This window comes from Delphinus delphis, chromosome 8, assembly GCF_949987515.2.
Source record: "Delphinus delphis chromosome 8, mDelDel1.2, whole genome shotgun sequence".
Lineage (NCBI taxonomy): Eukaryota > Metazoa > Chordata > Mammalia > Artiodactyla > Delphinidae > Delphinus > Delphinus delphis.
Window position 1 is genome coordinate 58494507 of NC_082690.1, and position 18121 is coordinate 58512627.

An 18121-nucleotide genomic window follows, 5' to 3' on the forward strand; every position below is an offset into this window, starting at 1 on the left:
ATAATAATATTTTTGTTTGCTTCAGTGATCATGGGCATGTCATGTAGAGCAGTGACCCAGGACCCCAGAGTTTTTGGTTGTATAGGTCCTAGATTTGTCATGCGCGGACCCTAATGGCCTTCACCCTCTACCTCCGGTCAAAATTCTACTCATCCTTCAAGATGGTTCAGACGTCAAGTCCTGGGTGAAGTGTTTTCTTCCCCTCTGGTCTGTCACAGCTCTTTACCCGCACCGCTGTTAGCATACCATGACATTTACTCTCCCGAATTCTCCATCAGAATCCGGTGATGTTTCTGCATTTCCACCCCTTGATCCAGAGGGGTGAATATTTTTGGATGGCGTTGTACAGCCATAGGCTGGTGAATTCATGCCTCACCACACCCGCTGCCTCAATTTCCCCAAGTGTGAAATAGACACAGTGGAAATGTTTCCCCAGGGCTGTGATTTAGTCCACATGCAGTCTAGGGAGCTAGGGGGCAAGAAGGTGGGAGGTGGAGAGCGAGGGGAGGGGTCAGAGCGAGGAGGAGCCGGGGGCGGGCCGGGGCGGAGCGTCGGGCGCAGGGCCGGGCTGAAAGGCCCGAGAGGACGCGCGCCAGCGCCGGCGATGGGCCCCGCTGCGCGGCTGGCAGCGCTGCTGGCGGTGCTGGCGCTCCAGGCAGGGGACCTGGTCGGGGTCGCGACGCGCGGGGACACGTTCTCGGCGCTGACCAGTGTGGCGCGCGCCCTGGCGCCCGAGCGCCGGCTGCTGGGACTGCTGCGGCGCTACCTGCGCGGGGAGGAGGCGCGGCTGCGGGATCTGACCAGGTGAGGGCACGAGGGTGGGGTCTGAGTAGGGGAGACCGAGTCAGAGGACGAGGCCAAGACACTGTGCCACGGCGGGGGGGGGGGGGGAGGGGTAACTCTTAGGTTCATCGTCACCCTGCCGGGACCTCACACGCGGTGTCTCACCGTGAGACTGCGATACCATGGTGGCCCAGTGTGACTCCCCAGATACACCGTCATCCTGTGTGGGACCTCAAGACACTGTGTCACACTGTGTAGGACCTTTGACTCTGTCCCTCACACACACACAGTGGCACCCCAATCCAACATCACACCGCCAAGTTGATACACTGTGGAGAAGTGTGGAGCAGCGACTCCGAGGAGGAGTAGGGCCGCCCAAGGTGCTGGGGTCAAGCTGTGTGGGCCCCCAGGCTGTGTGTCACAGAGACACAACGACATTGCAAGAGTGAAATGGAGAGAAGAGTGACACTGTAGCCACACGTGTGTTGACCGTGTGACCCAGGGAACAGATGTTTAGTATGGGGTGACATTCTGTGACCATGTATGAGATTTACGTGTCACTGAGACTGGGTAGGCATGACACTATGGATATCATAGTCTGCATGTGAAGGATGTCGAGTAATTGTCCAGGTCACTGTATGAATAATGCTTTGTGTTCATCAGTTTATTCAAGACGTATGTTTGAGTGCTTACCATGAGCCAAGCACTGTTCCAGGCACTAGGAAGAGAATGGTGAACAAGACCAAACCCTGCTCTCTAGGAGCTCGGAGTCTGTAACATCATGATTGTTAATCTGAGACGTCTGTCCTTCCCCTTGCTTTCTGCTCTCCCTTCTCTTTACACACGTAACGGCTCTAAATACTATAACTGAGATGTTATATGAATATGAAAGTATTTGACACCAAGAAAACACTGGGCAAAACCATAGTTGATGCTAGGGGATGCTGAGTGTAGCACACACCGGCAGATGCTCAGCCAATGTTGTTTTGCTATACAGTCAACAAACTACTGTAAGACTTGGAACACTGAGGCACTGTCATCATGTATTGACTCTGCAGTGTCAAACGATGAAAGATGAATGATTGGATATGATACCATGTCTATGAATATGTGCTGTGCACCTTCTCCTGGGACACTGAGAAGCTCACAATATGAGAAGCAGAGGTGTAACCACATAGTTATCTGAATATATTAATACTGTATTTATGTCTTGTGACCCTCAGCTGAGCTGAGACCACAGAGGACTATCTCACAATGTGCCGCTGATAAAACTGTGAGTGAGTGTATGCGGTAGTAACACTGTTTCCAGGCCATATGGGAAGAAGGTGTGAGGGCCACTATGGCTGTGTGGGAGAACCCATGTAGAAGAGAATCAGTTTGTGCGAGGAAGTGTATGTGAGAGATCTCGTTTGTTACTTAATGGTGACTGAATGATGATGTAATTTGGTACGTGGTCTTAAGTATGCAGTTTGCTTATAAGTGGTTGTATGCATGTTTAAATTTACTGTTAGTTTGAAATAGCATGATGATACACACACGTGGAGTATACGTAAATGTGTATTAATTATAACAGTAAACAATGATAATTTCAATAATTCTTGTCACTTTTTGGAGTAGCATAGTTGCCTAGTGTTCTGTGGGCCCATGCTTACAGAGCAAAATGATATAATTTTGTTCACTGGTGGAAGTAGAACAGACTCTTCTCTTTGATTCAAGATGCCATCCTGCTCCCTGCTACTCATGTGCTTGTTCTCATACCACTAATCTCTTTATTTGAGTGGCTTAGGTGGAGATGGGTGTCAGAATCCTGATGCCGGGCCTCTTGGGGAACAGGTTCAGAAGAGAGAGCTTGCAGTGTTGATCACTTCTTCTTTGAATTTCTAAATTTAGAAATTAAATATTTTTGGTGTTGAAACTACTACTCCCTACCCCAAGTTAATGAATAAAAATTATACTAGTTATATTGGGTTGGCCAAAACGTTCATTCGGGTTTTTCTGTAACATCTTCCAAAAACTTGAAGGAACTTTTTGGCCAGCCCAATAACATATACAGTTGTATACTAGTATAGTATTACGAATACTAGTTATATAATATTTAGCTAACCCGTACCTTTTTTTGTTGTTGCAGTTTAAAAAAACCACCAAGATTTAAAAAGTAGTATCAGCAGCAGTTATTTCTGTGCTAGGAATTAAGCGTTCAGAATATCTCAGAAGAACCGAGACAAAGCCATTTCTGAATTCCAAAGGAGAAACATATTGAATTAAAATAGCCCACGTATTGTGGTTGGGTAACCTGTCCAGGCTATGTTTAATGCAGGGATTGGGTTGCAAATTTTATGTGCAGATTCTTGAAGGAAAGGATCTGATTTTCCATTCTCAGCATTTGTTAAAGCAAAATTCCGTTTAGGAAACCCTGAGGTTTGAATTCAGCATCCAGTAACTCGGTCTCTGAAAACCAGCTATTGGCTCAGAGGCTGAGCATAAGGCCAACGTTTAGATTCCAAACCAGCCTCAGATAGCAGTTGATAGGTCTTTTTTTCTTTGTGTGACAGAAAGATGACATACCTGAACACTGAATTGAATTATGTGCTGCAGTAGAGATCAAACCCCTGCCCTAAATAAATTGACACCATAATACAAAGTGGGATGTGAAGAGAACAAGGAGATGTTGCTTTTGATCTGATGGGTGACTTGGAACAGATCTTCACCTCTCTGTCTTGCTTTCTCTTTGTGCCTCAGTTTCCTCTGATGCCTGTTATACATTAGTTCTCAAGCACCAGATGAGGAATCTTTATTCAGTTGTGGAAAAGGTGATGGAAAGAAATAATAGAATGGTTGTGCCGAAAGGATTCATAGAGTTATTCTAGACTAGACCAGTTCTGCCATTTTATAGAGGAGGAAACTGAGGGGTAGTTGGAGGCTGGGTCAGGATACCTCTCAGGTCTCCTTCCAGCTCCTCCGCATTCAACTGTCTTATAAAATCCCTGCCCACTCAGCCTCAGTTGTCCCTGGACACTTACCCTTCAGGCTGAACTCAAGCCCAAGTCTCTGCTTGTGAGTGTTTTTGTCTAGCAGTGGAATATCTTTCACTAAGTAGTTCCATATGGAGCTGAAGCAGGAAATAATGGGTAGTAAAAAAAAAAAAATCCCACACCCTGGAGGCTGGTTTAGTTTCAAAACCCTAGAGTAGCTGCTCTCAGATACCCCTGTCTTGGGGATCAGAGACGTCCTGGGACTAGACAGTCTTCCTATTTCCTCCCTGGGGCACCCAGGTGCAGATCCTTTTTCCTTAGTTTATGCTTGAATTGAACGTTTGGCTCGCTAGAAGCACCTCTACCCGAAGCAAGTATTCTGTTTCAGGCTCTGTTTATAGTTGAGGCCCCCTTGAGAAATCCTTAGTTCTGACTGTTTCACGGGATTGAAATCCACCACCACCCTGCCACTCCCTCCATTCGTCACTTCCATCCCTTTCCACTCACTGAAGTCCTCCACTCTGGCCAAAGGACTCTTCTGTTCTCACGTGCTCTTGCATACATTCATATAAATCCATATCCTTTTCACTTTGCTCACACTTCCTTTTCTTAAAAATATTTATTTATTTTTGGCTGCGTTGGGTCTTCATTGCTGCGCGCGGGCTTTCTCTAGTTGCAGCCAGCGGGGGCTACTCTTTGTTGCAGTGCGTGGGCTTCTCATTGTGGTGGCTTCTCTTGTTGCGGAGCACGGGTTTTAGGCATGCGGGCTTCAGTAGTTGCTGCATGTGGGCTCAGTAGTTGTGGCTCGCGGGCTCTCGAGCACAGGCTCAGTAGTTGTAGTGCATGGGCTTAGTTGCTCCGTGGCATGTGGGATCTTCCCAGACCAGGGCTTGAATCCGTGTCACCTGCATTGGCAGGCGGATTCTTTTCTTTTCTTTTCTTTTATTTATTTATTTTTGGCTGCATTGGGTCTTCGTTGCTGCACGCGGGCTTTCTCTAGTTGTGGCGAGCAGGGGCTACTCTTCGTTGAGGTGCGTGGGCTTCTCATTGCGGTGGCTTCTCTTGTTGCGGAGCACAGGCTCTAGGCACGTGGGCTTCAGTAGTTGTGGCGCACGGGCTTCGTTGCTCCACGGCATGTGGGAACTTCCTGACCAGGGCTCGACCCGTGTCCCCTGCATTGGCAGGTGGATTCTTAACCACTGCACCACCAGGGAAGTCCCCACACTTTTTTCTTTTACTTCCATTGTTGTTATTGTATTGTTTTCAAAATTAATAATTTTAAAACAAAGGGAAAAAAGTCTTAGAGGGCAGGACTAGAACTCTTAAGTCTGCCTTACTATAACTAATAACTTTCAACAATATAAATCCTGTTAGAGGGTTAGCAATGGAATAACCATAGTATGCCAGGAAAGGAAACAGCATCTTTTGCTTGTATGAACACTCTTGTAGGACATCGAGGAGGAGAGAAATTAATGAGAAAGATGATCACTTCTGGCCCCAACATTTCTGGCCATTTTCTGCAAATGTTGGCAAACCAGAAAGGTTGGAAGCATGCTGGATAACCCACCTGTTCATTCCCCATTACAACCATCACCAGTTTCTGTATGATCTGCTTCCTAAATATCTCTCCTGAAACCATCCCATTCTCTGCTCCCACTGTCACTGTTTTGGCCTTTCTGCCTCTGGTCACTTCCACTTCTAACCCCTCCTCCCCACCCTCTCACAGATTTATATATGTAACGTATCATAGTGCGTTCCACTCTCACTTAAAACCTTTTGCTGCTCCTAATTGCACACAGGGTAAAAATCAAATTTCTCAGCAAGGTCTATGAGGCGCTCCTCACTTCTCCAGCCTAGTTTCCCCATTCTCCCAATATACCCCGTGTTCCAGCAGTACTAAACGGCTTGTAATTTCCCTGTTTCTCTCTGTACCTTTGCATATGTTGAACTGTCTCTGCCTGCCTTGGAAGGAGGCCTCCTTCTCCCTTCCTCATTATTTGCATTTACCCATCAAGCCAGTTTATTATCTCCTCTGTGAAACCTTCTCTCACCTGCTCTGGCCAAGTTAATCACCCCCACTGTGTACTCTCCACTAAGCCTTGTTCTTAAATCTGGTGTTGCACCTGTAATGTAATTATTTGTGATCTCAAAGGCTGCAAGTCTTTAAGATCAAGGTTATTGTCTTATTCAAAATTTTGTTCCTAGCTCCTAGAAGAATGTATTTCATTTATTCTTTCATAGAAATATATATTGAACTTAGGAAAAGAATGATGAGAAATCAGCTATTTTCTTGTCCATGAAACCCTTGATCGGACTTCCCTGGTAGCACAGTGGTTAAGAATCCGCCTGCCAGTGCAGGGGATACGGGTTCAATCCCTGGTCCAGGAAGATCCCACATGCTGTGGAGCAACTAAGCCCGTGTACCACAGCTACTGAGCCTGCGCTCTAGAGCCCGTGCGCCACAACTACTGAGCCTGTGTGCCACAACTACTGAAGCCTGAGAGCCTAGAGCCGTGCTCTGCAACAAGAGAAGCCACTGCAATGAGAAGCCCGCGCACCACAATGAAGAGTAGCTCCCGATCGCCGCGACTAGAGAAAGCCTGCGCGCAGCAACGAAGACCAACACAGCCAAAAATAAATTAAAAAATAGTAATAATAGATAAATTCTCCTTCTCTTCTCCTTCTTCCTCTCCCTCACCCTTTCCCTCCTCTTCCCCTCCCCTTCCCTTTCACCATCCTTTCCCCCTCCTCCTTATTAAAAAAAAAAAAAAAATCCTTGATCATTGGACCCCGTCTTGCCTGTTTATCCTCAGCTTCCAGCATGGAGACTGACATCTAGCAAATGACTTACTGAATGATCAAATATATGTCAAGCCTCTGTGCCTTTGGACACATTGGTCCCTGTTGGCTCAAAAAAACTACTCTCCTCCCTTCTTTGCTCTAGCTCCATGGGAAACAGTGTGGCAAAATCAGCCAAGAACCCCAGCTTCAGAGTCAGGCAGGCTTGGGTTCATTCCTGGCTTTGCTGTTTACCAACAGCGTAGCCTTGTTGCAGTTTCCCCTCCTGTAAAAAGTGCATGATAAAATCTATTCTAAGCATCGCTGCGGGTATTAAAATAGTAGCTATTGATATTTTAACTAATCCTTCGGAACACAGATCAGGTGCCATATCCTCTGGAAAGTCTTCCCTTACACCTTCTAACTCCCACCTGGGTTAGGCGCCCTACCTACAAATCGCCAGAGCATTTTACAGCATTATATGCTCTCTTCTCTCATAGCACATAGCACGGTTTTCATAATTAATTCAACAATGTGTTTGAGCTTCTACCAGACTCTAAGTTTTGATTATAGAGTGATAAGAGAAAAAAGGATTTTCTTATTTGTGACCTCCTTGAGAGCTCCACTGTCTCTTGCCTTTGGGTCTCGAGCATCTAGCATGACAGCTGACGTACAAAACTTGACGAGTGGAGACTGACTCGCTGAATGAACAAATGAATGGACCTACTTTTGTTGTGTTGGTAGTTTTCATATTCTTTGTGCTTATTGCTTAGAATATTACATGAGTCTCAAGGGGTTCAGCATTTCATTTTTAACGACTCTAAATGTGCATACACCATGCCAGCCTTCACTCGGTAGAGTGGTTGTATCAGTAGGTGAGATCATTCTACTCCTCTCTTTCAGATTCTATGACAAGGTGCTATCTTTGCATGAAGATTCAGCAACCCCTGTGTCTAACCCTCTGCTTGCATTTACTCTCATCAAACGCCTACAGTCCGACTGGAAGAATGTGGTACATAGTCTGGAGGCCAGTGAGAACATCCGAGGTAATGAGGAGGAGGGCTGGAGGGTGAGAGAAGATTCTATCTCCTGACTTAGTGGAAAGGAGAGAGGTTCTGAAGGGATGTGATGAAGGATAATGAAGTGGGTAGGTATTACTTGATCTCCTTAGCTCTAACTATTACAAAGAACTAGGTCCCTTTGTTAATATGTTTATATAATTATAATTAGAAAGCACTTTTTTCTTTTTTTTTTTTCAGTAAGTTTTTAGTTTAGTTTTTTTTTTTTTTGGCTGCACCACGCAGCATGAGGAACTTCCCTGACCAGAGATTGAACCTGCGCCCCCTGCAGTGGAAGCATGGGGTCTTAACCACTGGACCACCAGGGAAGTCCTAGAAAGCACTTTCATATCCATTATCTCATTTGATCTTCACTCCAATCCTGTGAGGAACTATAGGTTATATCATCCCATTTACATACATGTAAAAGTGATGTCTTTTTTTTTAGATTTTTTTTCGATGTTGACCATTTTTAAAGTCTTTATTGAATTTGTTACAATATTGCTTCCATTTTATGTTTTGGTTTTTTGGCTGCGAGGCATGTGGGATCTTAGCTCCCCGACCAGGGATCGAACCCACACCCCCTGCTTTGGAAGGCAAAGTCTTAACCACTGGACCGCCAAGGAAGTCCCTAAAAGTGATGTCTTCTAATAATTTCTATTTTATTAAGTTGCCACTACAGTGTGATCTGTAGTAAGATCACTTTCCTAATTTACTGTACTTTGTACTTGAAGAAGTTTGTTGACTTTGGGGAAGTTAAGAGGAAGAAGAGTTTGTCCCCCAAAAGGCAAGACTCCTGGAGACAGGTAGAATGGAACGACATGATAAAGGTGCTTAGTTTTTACTCTAGAGTGTCTGTTCCTCATTCAGAAGATTTTGTTACCCTGGGAACAGAAGCAGATAAAACATTATCTTTGCTCATGTAATATTATGAGCCTGATGATTATGGTGATTAAGGTGATGATGCCTTGCTGTATTAAATGCTCACCGCCTGTTTTTTTAATGGTAGATTGATGCTTTCATGACCTTTACAGCTCTGAAGGATGGTTATGAGAAGGTGGAACAGGACCTGCCAGCCTTTGAGGACCTTGAGGGAGCAGCAAGGGCCCTGATGCGGCTGCAGGACGTGTACATGCTCAGTGTGAAGGGACTTGCCCGAGGCGTCTTCCAGAGAGTCACCGGCTGTGCTGTCACTGACCTGTACAGTCCCAGACGGCTTTTTTCCCTCACGGGGGATGACTGCTTCCAAGTTGGCAAGGTAATGATATTCAGAGAGAGGGCAAATTGCTCAGCTCTCTTTCTGGGGGATGAAATCACTATATCCCGATTCCTTTTACATATTTCTAATCCTGACAGCAAACTTGGAAATTTGGTATTATTCCCCATTTTCAGATGAAGAAACTGAGGTTCAGAGAGGGTAAATAACTTGCCTAAGGTTACACAGTTTTAAGTAGCAGAACTAAAATTTGAACCTGCATCTTTTAACTCTGAATCCCATGCTCTTTCCATGATAAGGAAATCACATACTTAGGACACTCTTGAGAGTGAAGGAGGTGTTATTAGCCAGGATGACAGACATAAAATGGGACTGTCCTGGGAAAAATGGCCCTATGGTCACCCTAAGTAGAGCACCCCGCCAGTAGATGAACAGCCAGGTGGAAAGGAGAAGCAGGGTCAAAGGGTGGGGGAGAGGAAAGGAAATGGTGATGTGAAGGTTGATCACGGAAACTCAGCCTCCTGAGACTTTGTGAAATCCCTTGCAACATTTCCTAGGCATTTATAAATACTAAATTAAAGTAGTGCCAAAACACAGGCCATTTGGGAATTCCCTGGTGGTCCAGTGGTTAGGACTCTGCACTTCCACTGCAGGGGTCACAGTTTCGATCCCTGGTCGGGGAACTAAGACCCTGCAAGCCGCGTGCTGCGGCCAAAGGAAAAAAACATCATCGTTTTAACATTGCTTGAGAAAACAGACTTCAAGAACTTTCCTTATGAGATATTTAACTGATCTTTGATCACAAGTTTTAAACACTCTTGAGGTTATTTTACAATATATTCTTTGTTAGCCTTTGCCCAAGAAGTAATGGAGTAAATCCTTTTTAATTTTAAAGATGCATATTGCAGGAAAGTGAATTTTTCCCAGCCCCTGCAGTATTCATTAGCCGATATAAGAGGGGGCCTCATGTGTCCTGAATCCAAGTTTTGAGAATCAGTCTTCCAAATTAATGTGGAGAGGGTTGCCCTAAGCCTCTCTGTATGCCATTTTTCCTTTTCTGAAATCCTGAATAGAATCAGAGCTGAATCATCCTGTTCATGGCTAATTTAAATTGAAGCCAGTTAAAACAGCTCCATGTATGGTACCAATATATGCTTCCTTAGTAAGGTTTTTCTGAGACTAAAACCATATGTTGAAAATTCAGTAAGTCGCTTCCTAAAAGTCTCACTGGCAATCCTTATTTCTGTATTTATTTACTTATTTTGAAAGATAAAACATTTCAAATATAAGAAAAGTACACATAAAATAAGAAGCAATTATATCTATAATTGAGATGAAATATATGTTCAAATTTTGCTATATTTGTTTCAGATTTTTTTTCAGATTTTCTAAAAAGAATTTACAGATAGCTAAATACAGCCCTACTTCCTTTTCCTTCTCACCACTCCCACCACCCTTTCTACTCCAACCTTGCCCAGGTACCAGGTGACCACTGTCCTAAACCATACAGTAAGTGCTCTTGAGTCACTCAGCATGTTGTATCTGTGAAATTCATACATGTTGTGGCATTTATCAGTAGTTCATTCCTTTCTATTGCTGACTAGTATTCCATTGTTTGAATATACCACAAACTGTTTATCCAATCTCATGTTGATGGATACTTGATTTGTTTCCAGCATCAGCTAGAATAGAGCTGCTATTAACATTCTTATGTACGTGTTTCTGTGGACATTTGTTTTCATTTCTCTTGGTTAAATACTTGGGAGTGGTATTGCTGGGTCGAAGAATAAACTTTGATAATTACTAACATGTAGACAAATCTGTTTCATCTGTACCCTCCTCCATGGATTATTTTAAAGCAGATCAATCTTTCTATTTTCTGAAATTCTTAATTGTCTAGTTTTACTACCCTCCTGTTGTGTTGTTGACTCTTGTTCATTGTCAGTTGTTTCCTGATATAGTTTATCATTTTTGATTGTGAGCTTATTTTTAGCAGGACTTTTTCCCCCCTAAGAGCCTTTTTCTGCCCAGAGTTGTAGGAATATCCCTTCATAGTGTTTTGTGTTTTCTTCTTCCAGGTACTCTGGTGGTATCATTAGCTTTAGATACTTATTTTTTTTTCCCCTGTACATTACATCCCCATGACTTATTTATTTTATAACTGGAAGTTTATAACTTTTGACCCCTTTCACCCACTTCGCCTCCCCCCTACCCCTGGCCTCTGGCAACCAATCTGCTCCCTCTATTTATGGGATTGGGGTTTTTATTTTTTTTTGGTTTTGTTTCTGTTTTTGTTTCCACATGTAAGTGAGAGCATATGGTATTTGTCTTTCTCTGTCGGACTTATTTCACTTAGCATAATGCCCTCGAGGTCCATCCACGTTGTCACAAATGGCAAGATTTCATTCTTTTTAATGGCTGAATTATATAGATCACATTTTCTTTATTCATTCATCCATTGATGGACACTTAGGTTGTTTCCATATCTATTTCTCTGAATAGAGGCCAGACAGAAACAAACCTACTTTCTTGTCTCCTTATGACAGTGGGTAGATTTTTTTCTGGTCTACTCTTTCCCTTATAGTGTAGTTTTTCATGGGTTTCAGTTTTATGAGTGTGTCTTAATTCCAATTCCTAGGTTTGGGAGGTCTACAGAAGGCTCACATACTGTCCTCATGCGGGTATTATAACCTAAGGTTACTAAGTACCAAGGTTACTAGAACCAACCCCCACCCCATCCTAGGCAGCTTCAGCATCTGCTCATAAGCTTATTACTTGGATTTTCAACTCCTTTTTTACTTCTGGTACTTGGGTATTTTCCAGTCTTTCTTGAAAATATATAATTAAATGCTTTTTATATTTTATTCAAAATTTCTAAGTCTTTGTGGTTGGAAGGATTCCAGTTATCTCAATCTGCTGTATTGCTGAGACTTAAAGTTCCTCATGGAAATCTTAATTAAATAAATTGTTAACTTAACAGGAAAAGTTCAGTCATTTTTTATTGTTATTCTTCAACTCAACGTTTTTACAAATAGAAAACTTAAGGACCAGACAGATAACACAGCAGGCTAATGGCAGATGGGGGATAGGAATGGACTTAACTGTTTAGGCGGCAGAGTTGCAGTATCTCTAGGTTCTGCCCTATTTTTCTGCCTGCTGGAAATTATACCTGAATTAGAAAGAGGCCTTCCAAATCTGTGACTTTATAATTCCCTGCTGTCTCCAGCATCAACTTGCAGGAAATTCCGCCTGCAGTTCTGGTATTCTAGTTAACTGTAAGCTATTAGGAGACGGGAGCTATGTCTAGTGCGTGTTGCCATATTCCCCACATTCAGACATTTAATATAGGACAGATCCACTGAGCTCTCATAACGTCCCAATGTCTACCTTCATTAAGATGTCTAATGCATTATGTCACAATTATTGGTTTACTTATGTGCCCCTTGATTGATTGTAAGCTCTTTAAAGGCAGGGACCACCAGGTACATTGTAAATACTCAGTAAATATTGAATAAATAAATGAATGCTTTTAATCCATTCCTCACATTGCTACCAACAGCATCTTCCTGAAAACATGACAGTCACACTCTAATTAGCTTAGCCCCTATTGCCTTTTTTTTTTTTTGCGGTACGCGGGCCTCTCACTGTTGTGGCCTCTCCCATTGCGGAGCACAGGCTCCGGACGCGCAGGCTCAGCGGCCATGGCTCACGGGCCCAGCCGCTCCGCGGCATGTGGGATCTTCCCAGACCGGGGCACGAACCCGTGTCCCCTGCATCGGCAGGCGGACTCTCAACCACTGCGCCACCAGGGAAGCCCCCCTATTGCCTTTTTATGTTTATTTCCTGCTTCTCTTCGCCTTAGACTATAGCCACAATATACTGCTTGAACACATTCTTGCTTTTGGTTTCTGTTTCTACCATTCCCTCACCATAAAATGACCTTCATTCCAATCTCTGCTCATGGAAATTCTTTTCCTTCTTCAACGAAGGCTCATCTCAGATGGCACTTCTTCCGTGAAGCTTTCTGAGATTCTCAAGCATTCATGCCATTCTGCCCAGTGTTATAATTACTTGAGTTCATATCTCACATCTCCCCAGATTATAAATTCTTTAAATGCAAGAATGCTTTATATTCTCCATGCCTAGTACATTGTCTTGTATATAATAGATGCTTAGTCTATTTAATTTAAATGAATTAAAGAGAAAACTTGCCTTCTTGGGTTCCAAAGGCCCTCCACTCTTTGCAGTATCATTTCCTTTCTCTACCCATGGACTAAGGCTTTAGTGACGGTACTTATGCTCCCTGCAGGTGGCCTATGACATGGGAGATTACTACCATGCCATTCCATGGCTGGAGGAGGCTGTCAGTCTCTTCCGAGGCTCTTATGGAGAATGGAAGACAGAGGATGAGGCAAGTCTAGAGGATGCCTTGGATCACTTGGCCTTCGCCTATTTCCAGGTAGGGGAGTTAGCAGGGGGCTCACTGCTTTCATCACAGTAAGCGTAATGCTTTACATCTGCTTTACAATTTTCTAAGCACTTTCATGTCTCTTAATTTATTTCGTCTTCCCAACAGGACCAAATGTGAGTCAAGCAGGGCAGTTGTTTTGTTATTTCCCTATTTCTCATGTGAGTAAACTGAATCTCCAAAGAATTCCTAGCTTGTCACAGAGTTCACAGAGCTGGGATTAGAGCCCGAGTCTGTCTGATTCTTCGTTAGTATTCTTTCCAATGTACTGACTACTTTAAAGTCATCGTCTCCCATGTAGGAGGCGGTCTCTTACCTGTAGCAGCAGCAGCTGCATCCACAAATGTTTAATAGCTTCATAGTCAATGCAGATCGCTCTTTTGCCCTCTCAACATTTCATAACTCATCCCAGATATTATGCCATGATACTGCCAATGTCAAGGAAGAAGTTTGATTGTTAGCCTCCCCGGCTGCAGTCAAGTCCAGCTGTGACATGAATAGTGTCTGGATACACGGCTGGTGCCATTGGTCCAGAGCATCAGCTCAGTACCTCCTCCAGCTGTTGTTTTTCTTTGGCACTGTTGATCTATAACCTGTTGTGCCCCTCGTGAAAGCTCGTTTCCCTACATGTGGGAGCTGCCATCCTTTGTGTAGCTAATCCCGTTTCCCACCAGAGTTGTACAGTCTTCACGAATAGGCTGGAAAAATCACTACAGAGCCAATTCCCTAGAGTTTCCAAAACTAATAAACCATTTCTGCTCCATACATTCCTTTTCCTTTATCCCTTTTCCTGAGAAAAGGGAGGAGGATGTGCGTGGTCCAAACCCATGTGTTGCTGCCAAAACAGCAGTGCAGCAAATAGACCTGTTCCTCTCATGCAAATTCCTGGTAAGTGGCTCTTTGTTGTAAAACTTTCCAAGGTGCTCTTCCTAACTCTGCTGCTTAATTGCTACATACTAAAGCTGAAACAGAATCCCTGCGATGCAACAAATGGTGAGAAGTTATTGAATTTTAATAGAAGAAGAAAATGGAGAATTGATGTGGAGACTCAGAGAAGATAAACTAAAGCAGCTCACCCTGAAAGACAGAGTTTTAAATACAGTGTCTGACTAATTGTTTTGGTTTTTTTCCCCCGATGACGACTTAGATTTCTCCTCTTCTCACTTGTAGACTCTCCCTTTCCACAATCGTGCTTTGGTACATGTTATTCATCTTACTAGGCGTAGCTCAAATGTCATCTATTTTGTGAAGTCTTCCTTAATTCTCCTCAGACTCTCCTTCTTTGTGCTCTCATGGTACATTTTTTTTTTTAATCCCACAGTAATAGAACACATTGGCATCGTCTTATGGACAATTTCTGGTCCCCTTTTTACCCTTAGTAAATTAGGGGTAAATGTCCCTCCATAGACCTTACATTATCATATAAAATTATATATCTATATATACAATGAAAAGTATAATATATATAATATTATATATAGTACTATTATTATTTCTTTTTCATGATAAATTTTAGTGAAAAATCATTTCAGTAACTACTAATAATGAGAGACAGTAGAGTATAGTAATTAAACCATAGGCTCTGAAGTCAGGCAGACCTATGTTCAAATTCTGTGAAAACTTGGGCAATGCACTTAACCTCCCTGGACCTTAATTTTCTTATCTTTAAAGGGAGATAATGATGATGCTGTAAGAGTGTGGAAATAATTTTCCGAATAACCTTCTGAGTTTTTGTCTGAGACCTCCCTGTAATGTAAGACAGATTAACAAAAGGAACAATAAACATAAGTTAACTAACATGTATACCTCCTGTAGACATGGGAGCTATTGGGGCTGGGAGGGAGGTTGAGTAACTCTCTGAGGGGATCTACACCTCCATCTTAAATACTGTATCCAGCTAAAGACAAAAGAAAGAAGGTGTGGGGAGAGCCAGTTCTGGGAGGTGACCAGGCATAGCAAGTAAGGGTAAGATTGTTATGTAGATTTAAGTGGGTGCCTTCTCCATTGATAAGATTCTCCTCTGATGTAGAGTCATCCTTTTCTTCCAGGTACACAGGGGGAGACACCCTCACAAATGGAGATTTCCTTTATAAATGTAAATATGCCTTACAAAAGGGCAACTTCTACTCTGGTTTGAAAAACTTCTCCTGTATCTGTTGTTTCTCAAAATAATTAGCTCAAAATAATCTTTATGCCAAAGAGGTATATTTTAGGGTGGCATATTCTGCTACCCTTCAATGCTTACCTCAAAGGGTTGTCATGAGGATTAAATGAGCTAATACATGTAAAGCCCTTAACACAATTTATGACACATATGCACTCAATAAACGTAATCTATTTTTATATTATACACAGTATATATTCTTTTTTCATTTAACATTATTTAGTGTACACATTTCCAAAGGAATTTAACTGGGACATCAAAAGTAACTCTAACTTTGTTCTTGATAAAATATTTTACCTTGTGATAAAGCCCTTGAGTTTCAAAACTATGTAAAATTGTGTTTTAGTTCTCTTCATCTCAAAAGGGTTTGAAAATCTATAACCCTGAGTTAATATCTGACATTATAAGATATTAGTAGATTACTTAACTATCCCTGTGTTAAGTACAGAACAGAATAATTCATGATATTAAATAATTAGAAACAATCTATATGCCCAAACAATAGCAGAATGGTTAGATTGTCTGTGATGGAGCTTCTAAATGGAATAAAATGCAGCCATTAAAAATGCTGTCTTGGGGCTTCCCTGGTGGCGCAGTGGTTGGGACTTGAGCTCCCAATGCGGGGGGCCTGGGCTCGATCCCTGGTCAGGGAACTGGATCCCACATGCATGCTGCAACTGAGAGATCGCATACCGCAACTAAGGAGCCTGCATGCTGCAACTAAGGAGCCCACCTGCCGAGGCTAAGACCCGGTGCAACCAAATAAAAAAATGGGGCTTCCCTGGTGGCGCACTGGTTGAGAGTCTGCCTGCCGATGCAGGGGACACGGGTTCGTGCCCCGGTCCGGGAAGATCCCACATGCCGCGAAGCGGCTGGGCCTGTGAGCCATGGCCGGCCGCTGAGCCTGCGCGTCCGGAGCCTGTGCTCCGCGCGACGGGAGAGGCCACAACAGTGAGAGGCCCGCGTACCGCAAAAAAAAAAAAAAAAAAAAAAAAAAAATGGTTAGGATGGTAAATTAAAAAAAAAAAAATGTCTTTCTTGTACACCCATGTTCATAGCAGCACTGTTCACAACAGCCAATAGGTGGGAAGCTATCCAAGTATCCATCAACGGATGAACGGATAAGCAAAATGTAGTGTATACATACAATGGAATAATACTGAGTCTTTAAAAAGAAGGAAATTCTAACACATGCTACAACATAGATGAACCTTGAGGACATTATGCTAAGTGAAATAAGCCAGTCACAAAAAGACAAATACTGTTTGATTCCATTTACATGAGGTATCTAGAATAGTCAAATTTACAGAGACAGAAAGTAGAATGATGGTTACCAGGGGCTGAGGGGAGGGGAGAATTGGCAGTTGTTTTTTAATGATTAGAGTTTCAATTTTGCAAGATGAAAAAACTCTGGAGATTGGTTGCACAACAATGTGAATTTATTTATTTATTTATTTACTTAATATTTATTTATTTATGGCTGCATTGAGTCCTTGTGCTGTGCAGGCTTTATTTAGTTGTGGCGAGTGGGGGCCACTCATTGCGGTGCTCGGGCTTCTCACTGCGATGGCCTCTCCCGCTGCGGAACACGGGCCCTACAGTGCGCAGGCTTCAGTAGTTGCGGCACGCGGACTCAGCAGTTGTGGCTCGCAGGGTCCAGAGCACAGGCTCAGTAGTTGTGGCTCACGGGCTTAGCTGCTCCGTGGCACGCGGGATCCTCCCGGACCGGGGCTCGAACCCATGTCCCCTGCATTGGCAGGTGGACTCCCAACCACTGCACCACCAGGGAAGTCCCATGAATATATTTAATATTGATACTACTGAAACTATACACTTAGAAATGGTTAAGATGGTAAATTTATGTTTGTGTTTTTTACCACAATGAAAAATAATAATTAAAAAATGCTGTCTGTGAAGACTATGTAAAGATATAAAAAGTACTCCTGATTACACTGTAGAGGGAAACAATCAGGATATGAAAATGTATAAGAAATATGATTGTATGTAAACACTATATATTATCCAAAGTGCTTGAAATGCCTGGGTTTCAGTGTAACATTTTCCCCCTATTTCTCATGTTTTATAATGTTCTTATTGTTAGTTTTATCATTAAAAATGAATTTTTTCACATGCAAAAATAAAATGATCAGAGGGAAATACAGTTCTAGCAGCTCATCATCATTCCATGGCACTCAGAGCAGGATCACAGCCCACCCTGCCTGGGTTCTGTTCCCCAGGTTTGTCTGGAAATCCCCTGTTTACTTTTGACCACATGCAGCCCAAGGTTGAATGGCTGCAGGGAGAGTCATTACTATGCAGTGGGAACGGTTCAGGTTTAGGTCTTCCTTTGCCTTCCTCTAACTTTGTGGACTCTCAGAAGTACTGAGCCTGGAGAGCAAATTACATTTTTAGTAGGGTTTTTATAGTTCCATATTAATTTTAATAATAAAATATACCAAAATAACAACACCCTACAATTACATGGTTTTGCATGCTTTGAAAGACTTGAGGGCATTTTAAGACAGTTTATTTTCATTTATTTTTCTCCATTCCCTGGTAAGGGTGTTAATAAGTCATTTGTAAATGAGGAAACTGAGGAGACCTGATTTGGATCAGGGCTCAAATCCTGAATTAGAACAGAGAACCTCTACGTTTTAGTGGGCAGCTCATTTCAATGAGTCT

At 42.9% G+C, this 18121-nt stretch overlaps 1 protein-coding gene across 2 annotated transcripts in view; it reads left to right on the top strand.

Moving 5' to 3' along the window:
* The first annotated feature begins 589 nt into the window (after positions 1 to 589).
* Positions 590 to 18121, top strand: part of P4HA3 (prolyl 4-hydroxylase subunit alpha 3) — a 34311-nt gene continuing 16779 nt past the window's right edge. Inside the window, exons 1-4 of one of the 2 annotated variants that reach the window (XM_060018284.1) lie at positions 590 to 804; positions 7437 to 7579; positions 8626 to 8849; positions 13117 to 13266. In XM_060018284.1, the coding sequence (XP_059874267.1) occupies positions 605 to 804; positions 7437 to 7579; positions 8626 to 8849; positions 13117 to 13266 (717 nt within the window). In that variant the 5' untranslated portion in view covers positions 590 to 604. The remainder of the gene's footprint in view (positions 805 to 7436; positions 7580 to 8625; positions 8850 to 13116; positions 13267 to 18121) is intronic. The other variant, XM_060018285.1, reaches the window with a different exon arrangement.